Below are 15572 nucleotides of genomic sequence, written 5' to 3' on the forward strand. Positions count from 1 at the left end.
ATAATTAAAACATTTACAAGAAGTTGTGCTTATTAAATGTAACCTTGCAATCGATAATAATCGGATGGCATCCGAATACCAACCGTACCATCCCTAATAAGCTGACACACACTACGCATATGGGCACCAGCGCACGCACACACACACACACGCATAGGGGAACGGCACAGATTTACTGCGTTAAACAAATTCACTTGTCGCAATTTTCCACGAATGCCAGTGCGCTGAAAGTGAAACCCATCCTCCGGAGCAAAGCAGGATTACCCAGGACAACCGTTCAGCTCAGTGCCCCAGAAACATTTGATTGGAGGAGCAACAGTCGAGCAACCCGCGACCCGCAGTTCCACTCTTGGCAGCCCACAGCCACTCAAAATGGTCAAGCTATTCGCGTTAAGCATCTTTCACAAGGGCGCCAGCGAGGCGCGACTCCTGAAGACCGCCTCGGACCTGCAGTCCTTCTCCTTTTTCCAACGTGGCACCGTCAACGAGTTCATGACGTGAGTATGCATGTGGATGCCATAGAACGGCGCAGGCTCAAGGAGTCATCAATGACGAACACCCCCCTAAACAACTCCTCCTCTTGCAGTTTCGCTTCGAAGACGATTGTGGAGCGCACACAGCCGGCCCTGCGGCAATCGGTGAAACAGGATGCTTACATGTGTCATGTCTATGTGCGGGCGGACAATCTGGCCGGTGTGCTGATCGCCGATCATGAGTATCCGCATCGCGTGGCGCACACGCTCATCACAAAGATTCTGGATGACTTTACGGCCAAGGTGTCGGCCGATCAGTGGCCCAATGGCACGGAGGCCACCATCTCATTTGACTTGCTGCCAGCGTTTCTAGCACGCTATCAAAATCCAGTCGAAGCGGATCCGCTGACGAAAATGCAAAACGACCTGGACGAGACGAAGATCATACTGAAGAATACCATCGAGGCGGTCCTGGAGCGGGGCGAGAAGCTGGACGACATGGTCAGTAAATCGGAGAAATTGTCGCTGCAGAGCAAGGCGTTCTACAAGACGGCGAAAAAGACTAACTCCTGCTGCAGCTTCACCTAGACGCCAGCTGCACCTCTCATTACCCCCACCACACGCGAATCCTCTCAAGCAGCAACCACAACAGGAAACACCAGAAAATGCAAATCAAAGACAACACAAAGGATAATGGATACCACGATAACACCAACAAACTACAACCAAACAAACTCCAAGGGAGCCGGTGCGACTTGGGTTTTGATGATTGCTTTTTATAAATGAATTAGTTAATTTTATATACTATATATATATTATATTATATTATATACTGTATGAATAGGATGGCCAGTTGCCAGTTACGATAGTCCGCTAACCCAATGTCTACCTGTCTGTATATGTCTACGCTTTGGATATCTAAATGTTCATTACTACCAATACAGATTACGATCTTAACCCATGTGCTTAACATACTATTCTCTTCACTTATCTGTTGTCACACGGAGGTCCGAAATTTACCCTTCGCTAGCTATTGATGTTGTGGGCTTTCTTATCGCCTCCCCGGCGGATCTATGTATACCAATCGGATCGGATGGCTGCACCTATGTATACACATGTAGTCGCACTTCCGATCCGGGCAACTGGCGGTCGGAATGTGTGGGCGTTTCAATAAAGAAGTATTATGGGAAATGTGATTGGAACAACCAAGCTTGTTTTTATTGCTCACATACAAACCTTACCTTTGTCAGTTTTGGCAAAATCTACAAACTATTTGTACGAGCTCTGTACATAGCATATATTAACTTATTTTTTTATGTAATACGTACCACTTTGTTTTTATCTTAAGTGCAAATTCCATTAGATCGTAGAGCCACGAACCCCCCAAAAAATTAAAATCAATTTAAAAGTGATTTTCTGTTGGCGTTTATTTATTATATAGAAGACACCTATTTCGCTTCTTGTAAAGATTTCCGTTACATTTTTCATATTTATGCGTTTTTCTTACGTTTTCGTGTTTAACCTTTTGGGTTTTGGTTATGTTTAATGGGTTCGGTTTGTATAGCCTAGTATAAGATAGGTAAATCGATTACAATTTAGTTATCGCCCCCTCTCCACCGCAATTTCCTTGTGTTTGCGCGGGGAGAAAGGGGAGGCGGTGCATTATAAATATATGCATTATACTGCATACCTATATCGTTTCGTTATAATTAATATAATATTGTGTGTGCTAACTTAGCTTAAGCTGCAAACATTGATTCAAACGCGTTTGCTTGGCTTCTCGTTTTTATTGATTTCAATCAACATTGTATGCATTTTCTTTTTCTTTGTGTTAGTGATCTATAGTAATATTTAGAATTTATTCAAATGGGTTGCTTTCAATATATGCAAGTGTAAATATTAGTCGATGCAATGTTCTAAATGCGCGCTCCTTCGAAATGGCTAAGAATTTGCATTTGTGTTTCCTGGTATGTGTATTTTTATTCTCAATTTTTCGCTAAAATTAGCATTGGTCAACACAAAAAATGAAAGTCAAGAAAAGTTCTCCTCCTTTTCAAATCAGTAAAAAATAAGTGTGTATCTGCGGCTGGATGAGTTTTGTATTCATTTAAAAACTAGTTTGGATAAATTGTTGGCTTGCTTGCTTTTGATTGAATTTTTATTATTTAGGACTTAGTGGGGGATCCCCGTTTCATCGAATTCCAATCGAAATACGTACAAGTAAGGTTCTAACGTGTTTCGTTTACGCAGCTGTTATCACAATGGGTTTTGGTTTCAACTTGCATTATTTTTATTATTTTAAAGTTAGTTCCGTTTGCCGGTGGCAACTTTAGCTTACATGGAGCAGCTAAATGTTATTTGCCCCACAATTCTGGTGTTTAATGGTTTCCATATTTTGTTTTCAGAACCCTCAAAAGCCGCTCCTAACTTTGGCGCTTAAAAGTATGCTTGTTTTGCAGGTCTTGCGTGCACAGTGGGCAGCACAGGATGTGCCCACTGTACACATGTACATGTAATGTGTTCGCTTGTGTTTGTATCATCTATAAGAAACTTGTGTGTGTGTGTGTGGGTGGGTGTTGGTGTGTACATATGTATGTGTCTTTGTTTAATTTTTTGTCGTGTGAGTGCGTTTGTTTGTTTGTTTGTGTGTCCGAGTGCGTGGGTGTGTGCGGGTGTTTTTGCTGCATTTTTGGCACTTGTGCGCATCGCACTGTAACGGTAAATGCATTCACTTTATCGACTTTATCGACATTGATACATGTATATACATACATATTTTGGTTAACCAATGAAAAAGCTTAAGACAAAACAAATTACAAAGTAAAACAAACGCAAAAACGTAAACTACATCATAAACGCGTATTTGTGTGTGTAAACGATTTTTAGTTCTCTAAGTAAACGAAACAGAAAATAAGTATTAAACAACTATACAAACTATCGAAATAACGGCACTTCGTTTCACTTTCTCCGTTATTCTCTTGTTCTTGCTTCAAACAATTGAATTCATTTTGTTTTTGGCTTTAGTCTTTCGTCTTATTTTTGGTTGCATTTTTTCAAAAGTTGCAATTCTATACTTTCAAAAATATATGTATATGCGAATTTCTATCGTTTTAAATCTATCGTTTTAAGAAGAGACTGCGAGCGAGAAATATATCGTATATGGGGGCGGGGCGGGGGGTCTGAGAGAGATGGGGATGAAGACTGAGATAGAGCGATTGATAAGGACTTAAACGAAGGACTTGCCTCAAAAGTGCGAAGGGAACAACAAATTTTCCGCTTTGCCCTTCAGTTTTTGGGGGCTTTCGGTTTCAGTTACTCTTAAATTTTATCAGTTTCAACTTCTTTTGCTCTTTTTTTCTCGTTTTTTCTTTTTTGTTTACTTTTGATTTTGTGTGTTTCAATGTTGTTTTTTGCTTTTTTTTTTAGTTTGTTGTTTGGTTTGTTTGTTTTTCGCAGTGTGTACACAACAACTTATAGATAAATACAATACAAATATCGCGTTCTATAGTTTTATTTCTTCAAAAAAAGAATGTATGCCTCAAGTCATCCATAATACATTATATTTTAGCCATCAGACATTGTCTATGAGCGACAACGACAACGACAATAATACAAATACATAACATATATTCATATTCCTCTTCTGATTCAGATACTGATTTCGATTCAGATTCAGCTTCAGTTTCAGCTGCCTCTGCTTCAGTTTCAGTGTTTTTGGCCTGGCCTTTTTGGGGGCACTGCGATTACTTCATTTAAATTGGTTATTAATTAGTATTTTTGTATTTTCGTTTGTTTATATAAGTCTATCACATCATCACAATTCGGTTGCATCGAAATCATAATTACGAAGTATGCAATTATAAAAATAAATACGTTAATTCACTGGTAACTTTGCGTATACCCCTTGAGTAGATTAAAAAAAAACACATTTTTTAGTTGTACTTTTCGAATCCCGTCTCCAATGATTTTCAAAATGTATGAAAAATCTACCAATATGAAATGAAATAAAAGCGCGCTTCTCTATAAAATATAGGTCTATATAGAAGAATTCGAGTCTTCCGTTCGTTTGCTTTTAAAAGAGATCCTTGTTTTGACGATATACCCTACATATATAAATTTTTCTTATTGTTTTCCCCGATTTTTATTTATTTGGTAAAAAGAAACCGTATACGTAGAGAACTTATAAAAAAAAAATTAATAGAAATATTTCTTTCACACCCCCCGATCGGCTAACAAATATATTTCTAATATAATCTACATGATTTTCATATATTTTCCTTGTGTTCTTGTTCTACACAATTCCACTGTAGAATATTCCCTTGTGTCCGTTACGTTTTCCCAAAATTCTTCGGATTTTTGTACTGCTTTCCTGTGGCGAGGATAACGCACTGCTTGCAACAACATGGACAACTGCTTGAACAGACGATGTATGGATATATTACTGCTAACTATATGACTGGAGCTGCCAATTAATGTTACTACTACTAATTTACTCGTCCTGAACTCTGGCCAAAAGTATTCGGAAGAGAGAGAAATTAATAATGCAAATCAAAATGATTTTCAAATAAATTAACAAGATATGGGGAAATGAAAAAAGAGCTTTTGGAATAGTCAGAAGTATGCATTATGTTTGCTGTATTATTATTATCATTATTTTCGTGTGGCATTGCTTGGCATTATTCGATCTTCTAACCTTGTCTTGTGTTCCTCCTTCTTTTCTCTTGTTTCGTGTTCGCTTCACTTGTTTTTATGGATGAATGTGGCGTCTTTTCTTTTTTCTTCGCTTTCTTTCTTCTTATTTTCAACTGCTTCTGTTCTTTGGTCTTTGAATAATTGAAAATTGTAATTGAATTTTTTTTCAAGTATTTGCATAGAACTTTTGAAAAAACCTCGTTAATTTATGCGAATTTTTGTGTTAGGGGATTATTATCGAATTCTATAAATCTTCAACAAAATGAGTTTTTGTTTTAATCTCCATTGAAAATCAAGCTCGAATCTACATATAGATGTAAATATATATATAGCATATATAGAATACACACATATATGTATCAAAATGGGAAATTAAATGATAAACTGTAAATATGCTTGTCATTGTGGTGTTCGTTGTGTGTGTGTTGAGTGTCGGTGTGTGTGTGTATGCGTGGGCTTGTGTGGGTTCTATGTGGCTGTGTACGTGTTCTCCCATTGCTTTTTAATCGTTTTATTATTATCGATTGTAACTTGTTTTAGTTTAACATACTTCCTACCAAAGCAGCGCTGCCCATTTCCCTTTTCTCCTATTTTGGATTTGGCCAAAACATGTGTGTACATTATACAAATATCTCAACCGTTAGCTGCGTTTTCTTAAAAGGAATTTGTGTAGAATTTTGTCCGTTTTCCCTTTGTTGCAAAATTTTCTCGGAAAATATATATATATAAATATATATATTTATTTATGTGTGTGTCTATAAAATAATTAAAAATGTATTTAAATATGTGTTATTATAAGCAAACCGTTCTTTTCATACCAACCAAGTTAGCGAAAAGGGTTATTCTTTCAATCCCTTACATTGTTTTTGACAATTTTCGAATACAATATTTTTGTGTTTTTTGGTTGCGTGCTTGTGTTCTTAGCTTTGTGTAAAAATTGATACACATGAATTTTCGAAAATCACTTAATTAACAGTGCCTGTCTTTGGATCCTTTTTTTCTTAGTATAACATATACCAAATGACCATAATACGTCGAGTATACTAAGAATAAATATAACATGTGTCCTGATCCAATCTCTTGATTTTGAATGATGAAAAAGAATTAAAATAATAATCTAATTCTTTTTAAACATTCGAAGAACATGCAACTGTCGGGGTGATTTGTGTGTGAAAAGGCTTAAAAACTACAATAATCGTTCCCTTTTCGGATGTTCTTGAGTTTTGATTCGTTTTACCTTGTGTTTGGAAAGCATGAAAGGGTTTCGAGGGCGATGTTCCTTGCGTTGGCTGTTTGGGGCGAAAAGATCCATTAACTGCTAGTAACTTTGCATATAAATTAGCACAAACTTACCCCTGGTTATTGATGGATAGCGGCAGTTTGTCCAGAGAACATTAACGAATTAAAGGTTGGGTGTCAATATCGCAAAAAAAAAATTGCGAATAAGCGGAAAGAGAACACAAATGTTCTACTAATATTAGTAGTGAGGTGTGAATAAATATAGAAACAAAAAGGCAACGATTTTGGTCAAAAGTTAAAGAGCTGCTATTATGCTCTGTTATGTTGGCAAAATTATAACCATTCGTTCATTTATCATCATATGCATTTGGATTTCATGTGTGTGGTTAACTGTTGATTCATTTGTCCATGTCGTCGGTGTTGTTATAGTTGTTGTTGCTTGCAATGTGGTTGATGTTTCTAAAGCTGCTGCTGCTCTTCTTCTTCTTCTTGTAGCTCTCCACGATCCACTTCCATTTCGTCCCATGAGCGCGTTAGCTTATTGGTGTCCCGTCTACTCGATGGCCTGGCCGGGTGCTGGTCCGGGTCCTGCCACGGCTTGGGCGAACTGGTGATGTTGGGCGTAGTAGGTTGCCGGCATGCTGAACTGGTTGGCATATGGATTGGTGCCCGGCGCAGCGGCGGTGGTGAGAACACCGGCCGCATCGTACATGTAGGCGGCACCGGGAGCCGGAGCCACAGCTGCAGCTGCAGCTCGTCCGGCGGCTGCTGCAGCGGCAGCAGCTACAGCCGCAATCGTTGGCGAATTGGCTGGCGTGTATTGGACCAGCGAGCTGGTCACCGCAGCCGACGGAGCATACTTGTTCCCATCGTCCTTGGGCGGTTTGGTCTGTTGGCCAGCCTGCTGCTGTTGTTGCTGCTGATGCTGCAAAGCCTGCTGACCGTAGTGGGTCACTCCTTGCTGCTGGTAATCCCGCTTGGGATACTGTTGGAATCGTGGCGGCATGCCACCGGCACCGGCTCCCTGCGGCACAAACTGGCCACGTCCACGGTATGGCTGTGGCATATATTGTCCGCCCTGCTGTGGTGCCATGAGCTGCTGTGGGCCACCGGCTGCGCCGCCCACACCACCAGCTCCGACGCCGCCACCCTGATGGCCCATAATGGCGCGTGGACCGCCATTGTTGAACGGAGCCCTCGGGCGATAGGTGCTGCTGTTTCGCTGCTGCTGTCCGGCTCCTCCATCCTGTCCCATCTGGTTCATGCGGTTCCAATTAACGCCGCCACCAGCACCATTCTGCAGATAGGTATTGCCGCCAGCGGCATACTGCTGGTAGCTACCGCCAGTTGGGGCGCCGCTGCGATTGTTGTTATAGTTGTTACCGGCCTGGTAATTCAGCGGATTGTTGTTGCGCTGCTGATAGATGCCGTTGTGACCGCCAGTGTTGCGATCCCCGCCACTGTTGTTGTTCCAGCGCTTGTTGCCGCGATAGCCGCCCGAGCTGGGCATCGAACGAGCAAGATCCAAAAGAGCTTGCGACGGAGTCTGGCCAGCCTCCTCCAGCACAGAGATCAGTTCACGGGCCTGCTTTGCATTGTCAGGCGTGAAAAAGGTGTAGGCAGTTCCCAGCTGTTGGCAGCGACCAGTGCGCCCGATGCGGTGCACGTAATTCTCCGAGGAGTTCGGGTAATCATAGTTAATTACGTACTGCAGATCCTCGACATCGAGGCCGCGCGAAGCCACATCGGTGGCAATCAGAATGTTGGACTTGCCGTTGCGGAAATCCTTTAGCACTGAATCACGCTCATTCTGTGTCTTGTCGCCGTGAATTGAGGTGGCGTTGTAGCCCTCGGCACGGATGATCTGCAAGATGTCCTCCACCTGGATAGGGGCAAATGAAACGGTTGAAAATTAGTGGGGTGTTTCTAAGATCACATAAACATTATATTCTTGATGCAAATATAATAAACAAAGAATATGACAATATCTAATGATATAACTTCGAAGTAAAACGAAAAGAGAACAAATACAACTTACAAGGCTTAATCGAAAGAATATATTGAATTCTTTAAGCCATTTATCGAATAAGAACTCACCTTGATCTTGGTCTCCACAAAGACAATAATTTTGTTCCCATTGCTTCCCGAATTCTTGATGGGAGAAATCTCATTGAGCAAGCACACTAAGCGCTGCGGCTTCTCTATCTCTGTACAGATCTCGACAATTTGGCGAATGTTATGGTTAGCCGATAGGTTCATCGAACCAATGTTGATTTGGATATAATCGTTTAAAAAGTCTCCGGCTAGGGCCTGCACCTCCTTTGGCCAGGTTGCGGACCACATGACGACCTGACGGTCGGGACGAATCTGTTCAATGATCTTACGGATCTGCGGCTCGAAACCCATGTCCAGCATGCGGTCGGCTTCGTCCAGCACCAGATAAGTGCATCTCTGCAAGTTAGTGTTGCGATTCTCAAGGAAATCAATCAGACGTCCTGGTGTGGCGATGATCACCTCGACGCCCCGGTCAAGATCGCGTGCCTGCGGCACCTTCGATGAGCCGCCAAAGATGCAAGTGTGACGAATCTCGGGCTTGCACAGATGTCCATAGTCTCGCACGACTGATTGAATCTGCTGAGCCAGCTCCCGGGTGGGGGCCAGCACCAGAGCAATGGGCCCTTCACCGCGAATTATGGGCGGCTGATTGCCAATGTGCACGATGGCAGGCAGCATGTATGCCAGCGTCTTGCCGGAACCGGTCTGGGCAATGCCCACCAAATCGCGGCCACTTAAGGCAATGGGCCAACCCTGCGATTGGATAGCAGTGGGCTTGGTGAATCCCTGGCGCTTCATCTCTTCAATGACGTGAGCGGGAAGCGAGCTCTCCTCGAAACTGACCACAGGGTGTGGTAGTTCATTGCCGGACACGGTGATTTCCAGTTCGCGCCGTATGTCGGCCACCTGCTGCTCTGATTTGGCCAGTGTATTCGGATGAATGTTGTAGAAATCCTTGAGGAAGGGCTCGAGGTTCTCCCACTTGGGTTTCACTAAATTACGGCCGGGATTTTTGGCCTTTTCGCGTTGGATCTCGGCGCGCTCCTCTTTGGAAAGCATGCCTAAGGCGACTGCATTGTAGTTATTACTTTGGTAGCCACCGGCACCTCCGGCGCCGTTGTGCGGCTTCTGATAGCGCTGTGTGTAGTTTGGATTTTTGCCACGCTGTCCTCCATAGCCGCCAGATCCGGATCCGGCTCCGCCAGCGGCGCCTCCTCCAAGTCCATTACCGGCGAAGGCAACGCCGTTTTGCTGGCGATACGGATTGCCGCCACCAGAACCGGCGGCGCCCATTCCCAGACCATTCTGGATGCCATAGGTCATCACGCCATAGGGCTGACCAAAGTGCATGCTTCCAGCCGCAGTGGCTGCTCCATTGATGCCAGCTCCACCGGCGGCGCCGGCGAAGTTGCCGCGCGGATAGTACTGACGCTCGTGGCGTGGAGCCCCGTTGCCGCTACCGCCAGCGCCTGCTGCGGCACCATTGCCATAGTAACCGCCGCCAGTGTGCTGCTGAACGCTTCCGGCGTTGGGTGCATATGCTCCGGCGAACATCGTGTGCTGAATCCTGTCGAGAAATGAACAAAAGTTCAGCGAAATCGCATAGAGATACCTCGCACACACCACCACAAAGACTTTGCACTTTTGTAACTGTTAAGAGCGCTATCTCTCTCTCCCAGCGTAAAAATAAAAAGAGAAACGAAACGCGTTTGACTTTTAGGGCAGGAGTTTGCTTGGGGGGTCGGACGAAGTGTGGGACTTAGTTTCGAATGGTGAAGAGCGGGGGCAGTTCTTTCACCCACCCAATAGCCACCACCGAAAAAAATCAATACAGCATCGCCAAATGCACACGAGACGCAAAGAGGTAGAGTGATTGCGGGAGAGCAAAAGCAGCCGCGAGAGAGGGACGTATAGTGCGCCGCAAAGGGAAAGAAGCGCGAGCGCATTCTCATTTAGATAGAAAAACACTTTTAAAAGGTGCACCGCGTTTTCACGCCACACACGCACACAAGGAGAGTGCGCCTCAAAGGGAAAGAAGAGCGAGCACGCTCGTATTTGGTTAAAAAAAACACTTTTAAAAAGTGCACAGCGTTTTCACGCCACACACACACACAGGCACTCACCTTTTTTCCTGTTGCGACAACTGGTGCCTATGTGTGAAAATTTGGATGAGCCTTGTGCGGGGAGCTTATTAATTAAAAATTTATGTATTTATGCGCCGCAAATTGACATTTGCCCCTCAGGCAACCGGGTTTTTTTTTGTTTTGGATGTGGGTTTTTCTTCGGTTGTCAAGTCTCTGCGATTTTTTCGATCCGTTTCCTTTACGTTCTCTTTCGAGGCCCTGTTCCGTTCGATTCAATATTCTTCGCTCTCCCGCTCTGCTCTCTTCGTCACGCTCACACGCGTTCTCGCGAACTTCTCTTTTTGCTTCGCACAACTTCTGCCGAGAGCTAATGGTAATTATTTTGCAATTATTCCTTCGCCACGGGAAAGTAACCGTAATGCTAACTAAAGGTGTACTTGGTTAAACACTAGGAGTCAGTTAGCTAAATCTAATTCTTGTATTTTAGATTTTTTTAACAAAAAAAAACGCGATTCAGCAGTAAGTTGCATGTGAACTGTAAAGCTGAAACAAAAGTCGATGGTGATGGGATACGTTCGATGTATTTTGGTGAAGATATCGATAAATATTATTATATCATTATTGCACTTATTAGATTTTATTAGATATTATTTAAGATCAACAAATCCAAAAATAAAAAAAATTTAGCTAGTTACAAAAATAAATGGATATTTAAAAAATAAAAGAAGAATATCCAGATTAAAATAAATTGAGCACATAAAAAAAGTTTTTTGATACCAATTACAGTCACTTATTTTAAGTCGGTGTCTATACTGCACTTAACTTAAATTTGGGATTATTCCTTTTTCCCCTCCACATATTAGCAAATTGCTTTTTTTTTTTAATTCTTTATTTTACTTATCAAATGGAAGGCAAACTTTTAAAAACTTATTTTACGACCGAAAGTGAAAACAATCTAGCTAAGCCCACAATTCGGCTACAAATTAAATGTCTTAAACAAGTGCATTAAGGTGATGAAATCTCCAACTGGACATATATTGAAAGGCGGATTACCTTCATACACAGGCCGGAAAACAATAGAAGCTGTACGTACATAGGTATACGCTATTTACACGATTTTATTCCCCACTGATATCACAAACATAATCGTCATGTAGAAATCGAAGGGACTTCAGGATGTTAGTTGGCGGCCAGTCGCACAAGCAGCTTCCGCCGGTCCTCATCGATGGTGGTCAAGAACTTCTGGACGCGTTCGCTGTAGAAGTCGGTCGCCTTGGCCAGCTGGTAGCTCTGCATCCTCTCCGCTCGCCGAAAGTCGTCCAGCTGCCAGCGGTCACGCTGGTATGCCAGAATGCTGGCCAGGAAATGCCAGAAAGTGATCTGCGGCCACAGGACGTTGCTGAAGTACAACACGGATGTGCTTAACTGAAATGGTAGAAACGGTCGTTTAATATTAAATCTTTTCCACTTTATCAAAAACCGCAAAACTGTTAAATGCTCTATTTTAAATGATGCAATCGCAGCGCGAAATTGAGTATTAAACGAATGAACGCATTGGGCACAGGAAACTACTCAACCACTAATATAACTAAATAAAAGGGAAATCTGCCAAAGGGGGTGACTCAACCAACTGTTTCTGGAAGAGAACCTTCCACACACCTGCCACATCATGAAGTCGCTTAGCCTGGTCTCGCCGGAGGTGCGGAACACCAGATCCGGTGGCGGCGAATGTCGCGTGTAGAGGCATTCCTCCAGCAGCCGCTCACTGATGTCCTCGCCCGCCAAATCTTGGCTGCCATGCCGCAGTATCGTTTCCACCGCCTGCGTAATCTCATCCCGCGATGTGTACGCAAAGGCGACGTTCAGGAAGAGCTTGTCATTGCGCTCCGTGCTAAGCATAGCCGAAGCCACTAGTTTCTGCAAGTCGAGTGGCAGTAGCTCGATGTTCCCGATCACCCGAATGCGGATGCCATGTTCGTCCAGTCGAGCAGTCTCCTCCAGCAGGCGGGCAAACTTCTCTCTGGCCAAATTAAACAGACCCTCCACCTCCTCGTTGGAACGCTTGAAGTTCTCGATGCTGAAGGCAAAGGTGGTCACCTCGCGAACGCCCACGTCCAGGCACCAGCGCAGGCAGTCCGCAAGCTTCTCGAATCCCCGCGAATGACCCTCGATCTTATCAATCTGCTGTGAGCGGGCGAACCTCCGATTGCCGTCCATCACGAAGGCGACGTGGTGCGGAATGTGGCCACAGGCACGCAGCGTTCGCATCGCTATCCGCTCCGTCCATGTGTACTTGTAGTCGGAGACCCACGACATTGTCTCCGAATACAGCTGTACTAAGATTGGTGGTCAGTCAATTAAATATATAAATATTTATTTATTTTTTGCGGTGTCTTGTGATTAGAGGTGTCACTCTGTCGACCGCTGCCAATCGACAATTCCGCTATCGATACTTTGACACCCTTATATAGAAAGCAGTGTGACCGTATGCGATATTTAGGTATTTAGCATGGACACAATCCTACACAATGACAGTGTGACCGTTTTAAGGTATAAATTTAATACCTATAAGCCGATACACGAACCATCATCGATAGAAGCATAGCCCAGACAACAACCGTCTACGAAAATAGGCGCAGAAACTGCCGTTATGCGGCTTTTGGTGAAGTCTTTTCTCTGGCGTGACTTTTAATTACAGTATAAATGTATCTGAAGCTAATAAATGTTTCATAAAAGTGCTAAACCACTCAAAAGCCGCACAACAAACAATACACTTTTAAATCCGCCCAGGGGTTTGAAACCCCGCTTCGATCTATATCGATAAGCTATCGCCACACATCGCATAACTCAGCAACCCTGTCATTTTGACAGCGACGTCAACCTTCTTTTTTGATATCCGGTTCACGCAAGTGGTTCGTCTCAAATTTTTCTCTCTTAATTTTTGCGAAAAAACCCGACTTTGAGCCCTTTTAAGACTTTAAAAATGTGCCTCCCTCAAGAGTGTTCAAAGCGCCGACTGAAAATGGCAAAGAAGCTGTCCGGCAGCTAATTTTTTTTTACATTTTTTGTTTTGTTTGTGCGCACGCATTGTTTTTATTTGTGAAACACGTGGTATAAATGTGGAAATTCCCTTGCTATTCCCGCAGTTGCTGATCGACAAACAAACCCAGAATGGCACCCAGGAAGGCTAAAGTTCAGAAGGAGGAGGTTCAGGTCCAGCTGGGACCCCAAGTTCGCGACGGCGAGATCGTGTTCGGAGTTGCTCACATCTACGCCAGCTTCAACGACACCTTTGTCCATGTCACTGATCTGTCCGGACGTGAGACCATCGCCCGTGTCACCGGAGGCATGAAGGTGAAGGCCGATCGTGATGAGGCTTCGCCCTACGCCGCTATGTTGGCCGCCCAGGTGAGTTGTGCGCTCTCCGGTCCAGTTGGAGCCCGTCTAACGGTTTCAATTCCATCCAGGATGTGGCTGAGAAGTGCAAGACGCTGGGCATCACTGCCCTGCACATCAAGCTGCGCGCTACCGGAGGCAACAAGACCAAGACCCCCGGACCCGGCGCCCAGTCCGCTCTGCGCGCTTTGGCCCGTTCGTCCATGAAGATTGGCCGCATCGAGGATGCGACCCCCATCCCATCGGACTCCACCCGCAGGAAGGGCGGTCGCCGTGGTCGTCGTCTGTAAATGACGAAATCTGGAGAGCAGGAGTCTCTGTTTGCGGTCGAAATACAATACTGCATTTGTGTATGCGATAAGAAAGATTTTCTGTTTGTGTGCATAGGTGCACTGTAATAAACCAGGAAAATACGATGTAAATGACTACAAGACATTTTTGTGTGTGCATTGGGTTTGGTTTGGGGTCTGCAAGTGCTGCAATATTTGATTTATAAAGGCATTTCGCGAAATGTTTACAAAAATCGCCAATTACAAGCCGAAGAGTTGCCACCCTGGGTGCCCAACGCGGTGGTAGCCCGATTGCGCCATCAAAGTAACTATGCGTCGATAACTATCGCATTACCAGCTGTGTTGTTTTTGACTTCTTTTTCTCGCATCCGGTGCACGCATTGGTTGGTTTTCTGCTATTTCTCCCTGTTTTTGCGAAATAACTGCATTTGGCCAATTTAGTGGCAAAAGCGAAACGCTGATGCTAAATACGATTCTCTATTCAGTGATTTAACATAAAATTAACAATTTTGCGGGTACCGTGAAAGTGCTGGCGAATTAATTTCACCTCCCCCCCCCCCCCCCCCCTTATTTTTGTTTTTTTGTGGTGATTTCAGCCGGCAAATAAACATGGTTTTTTTTTTCTTTTAGTTGCTGATTGACGACCAGACTGCAGAATGGCTCCAAGGAAGGCTAAAGTTCAAAAGGAGGAGGTGCAGGTCCATCTGGGGCCCCAAGTTCGCGACGGCGAGGTCGTGTTCGGAGTGGCTCACATCTACGCCAGCTTCAACGACACCTTCGTCCATGTCACTGATCTGTCCGGACGTGAGACCATCGCCCGTGTCACCGGAGGCATGAAGGTGAAGGCCGATCGTGATGAGGCTTCTCCCTACGCCGCTATGTTGGCCGCCCAGGTGAGCAGTCGCATGTTCTAGTTGTATCCCGAGTTGAAGCTTCTACAAATTGATTGAATCCCCTCCAGGACGTGGCTGAGAAGTGCAAGACGCTGGGCATCACTGCCCTGCACATCAAGCTGCGCGCTACTGGCGGCAACAAGACCAAGACCCCCGGACCTGGCGCCCAGTCCGCTTTGCGTGCCTTGGCCCGTTCGTCCATGAAGATTGGCCGCATCGAGGATGTGACCCCCATCCCATCGGACTCCACCCGCAGGAAGGGCGGTCGCCGGGGTCGCCGTCTGTAGATATGGATCGTGCTACCTGTTGACGTTGCTTTATATTCTTATACCATTAAATACGTGCATAAATGCAGTGGCAAGGGCATGTTTTTTGGGCTCATGTGTTTCATTGTGGCCAGTGGCAACGCGTTGTTAGGGGGTGCTATCGATAGGTGATGGTGGGGACCAC

The 15572-nt window shown here is 44.4% G+C and overlaps 5 protein-coding genes across 5 annotated transcripts; 3 read left to right on the forward strand and 2 right to left on the reverse strand.

Annotated features, from left to right (window-relative positions):
- The first annotated feature begins 106 nt into the window (after window positions 1-106).
- LOC117148797 (synaptobrevin homolog YKT6) lies at window positions 107-1678 on the forward strand. Its single transcript, XM_033316409.1, has 2 exons — window positions 107-497; window positions 587-1678. The coding sequence occupies exons 1-2, from the start codon at window positions 373-375 to the stop codon at window positions 1059-1061; spliced, it is 600 nt and encodes a 199-aa protein (XP_033172300.1). The 5' UTR covers window positions 107-372; the 3' UTR covers window positions 1062-1678.
- A 196-nt stretch (window positions 1679-1874) lies between these two features.
- On the reverse strand, window positions 1875-11080 carry LOC117148795 (ATP-dependent RNA helicase dbp2). Its single transcript, XM_033316408.1, has 4 exons — window positions 10583-11080; window positions 8502-10026; window positions 6519-8286; window positions 1875-6454 (listed from the first exon to the last, which is right to left on the reverse strand). Exons 2-3 carry the CDS (start codon window positions 10011-10013, stop codon window positions 6958-6960), a joined length of 2841 nt encoding a protein of 946 aa, XP_033172299.1. The 5' UTR covers window positions 10014-10026; window positions 10583-11080; the 3' UTR covers window positions 1875-6454; window positions 6519-6957.
- A 468-nt stretch (window positions 11081-11548) lies between these two features.
- On the reverse strand, window positions 11549-12981 carry LOC117148224 (dehydrodolichyl diphosphate synthase complex subunit DHDDS). The gene is made up of 2 exons (XM_033315514.1): window positions 12203-12981; window positions 11549-11968 (listed from the first exon to the last, which is right to left on the reverse strand). The coding sequence occupies exons 1-2, from the start codon at window positions 12857-12859 to the stop codon at window positions 11723-11725; spliced, it is 903 nt and encodes a 300-aa protein (XP_033171405.1). The 5' UTR covers window positions 12860-12981; the 3' UTR covers window positions 11549-11722.
- A 382-nt stretch (window positions 12982-13363) lies between these two features.
- On the forward strand, window positions 13364-14372 carry LOC117148146 (40S ribosomal protein S14a). The gene is made up of 3 exons (XM_033315377.1): window positions 13364-13455; window positions 13690-13951; window positions 14011-14372. Exons 2-3 carry the CDS (start codon window positions 13715-13717, stop codon window positions 14227-14229), a joined length of 456 nt encoding a protein of 151 aa, XP_033171268.1. The 5' UTR covers window positions 13364-13455; window positions 13690-13714; the 3' UTR covers window positions 14230-14372.
- Window positions 14373-14557: 185 nt separating this feature from the next.
- On the forward strand, window positions 14558-15488 carry LOC117148262 (40S ribosomal protein S14a-like). Its single transcript, XM_033315568.1, has 3 exons — window positions 14558-14612; window positions 14860-15122; window positions 15191-15488. Exons 2-3 carry the CDS (start codon window positions 14886-14888, stop codon window positions 15407-15409), a joined length of 456 nt encoding a protein of 151 aa, XP_033171459.1. The 5' UTR covers window positions 14558-14612; window positions 14860-14885; the 3' UTR covers window positions 15410-15488.
- The last annotated feature ends 84 nt before the right edge of the window (window positions 15489-15572 follow it).

This window comes from Drosophila mauritiana, chromosome X, assembly GCF_004382145.1.
Source record: "Drosophila mauritiana strain mau12 chromosome X, ASM438214v1, whole genome shotgun sequence".
NCBI lineage: Eukaryota > Metazoa > Arthropoda > Insecta > Diptera > Drosophilidae > Drosophila > Drosophila mauritiana.

Excerpts from the sequence above, each read along its gene's own strand:
- LOC117148797 (XM_033316409.1), top strand. The coding sequence starts at position 373 with ATGGTCAAGCTATTCGCGTTAAGCATCTTTCACAAGGGCGCCAGCGAG. Across the intron at positions 498-586 it reads ACCGTCAACGAGTTCATGAC|TTTCGCTTCGAAGACGATTG; the intron begins GTGAGTATGCAT and ends CTCCTCTTGCAG.
- LOC117148795 (XM_033316408.1), bottom strand. The coding sequence starts at position 10,013 with ATGTTCGCCGGAGCATATGCACCCAACGCCGGAAGCGTTCAGCAGCAC. Across the intron at positions 8,287-8,501 it reads TTGTGGAGACCAAGATCAAG|GTGGAGGACATCTTGCAGAT; the intron begins GTGAGTTCTTAT and ends GCCCCTATCCAG.
- LOC117148224 (XM_033315514.1), bottom strand. The coding sequence starts at position 12,859 with ATGTCGTGGGTCTCCGACTACAAGTACACATGGACGGAGCGGATAGCG. Across the intron at positions 11,969-12,202 it reads GCGACTTCATGATGTGGCAG|TTAAGCACATCCGTGTTGTA; the intron begins GTGTGTGGAAGG and ends CTACCATTTCAG.
- LOC117148146 (XM_033315377.1), top strand. The coding sequence starts at position 13,715 with ATGGCACCCAGGAAGGCTAAAGTTCAGAAGGAGGAGGTTCAGGTCCAG. Across the intron at positions 13,952-14,010 it reads CCGCTATGTTGGCCGCCCAG|GATGTGGCTGAGAAGTGCAA; the intron begins GTGAGTTGTGCG and ends AATTCCATCCAG.
- LOC117148262 (XM_033315568.1), top strand. The coding sequence starts at position 14,886 with ATGGCTCCAAGGAAGGCTAAAGTTCAAAAGGAGGAGGTGCAGGTCCAT. Across the intron at positions 15,123-15,190 it reads CCGCTATGTTGGCCGCCCAG|GACGTGGCTGAGAAGTGCAA; the intron begins GTGAGCAGTCGC and ends AATCCCCTCCAG.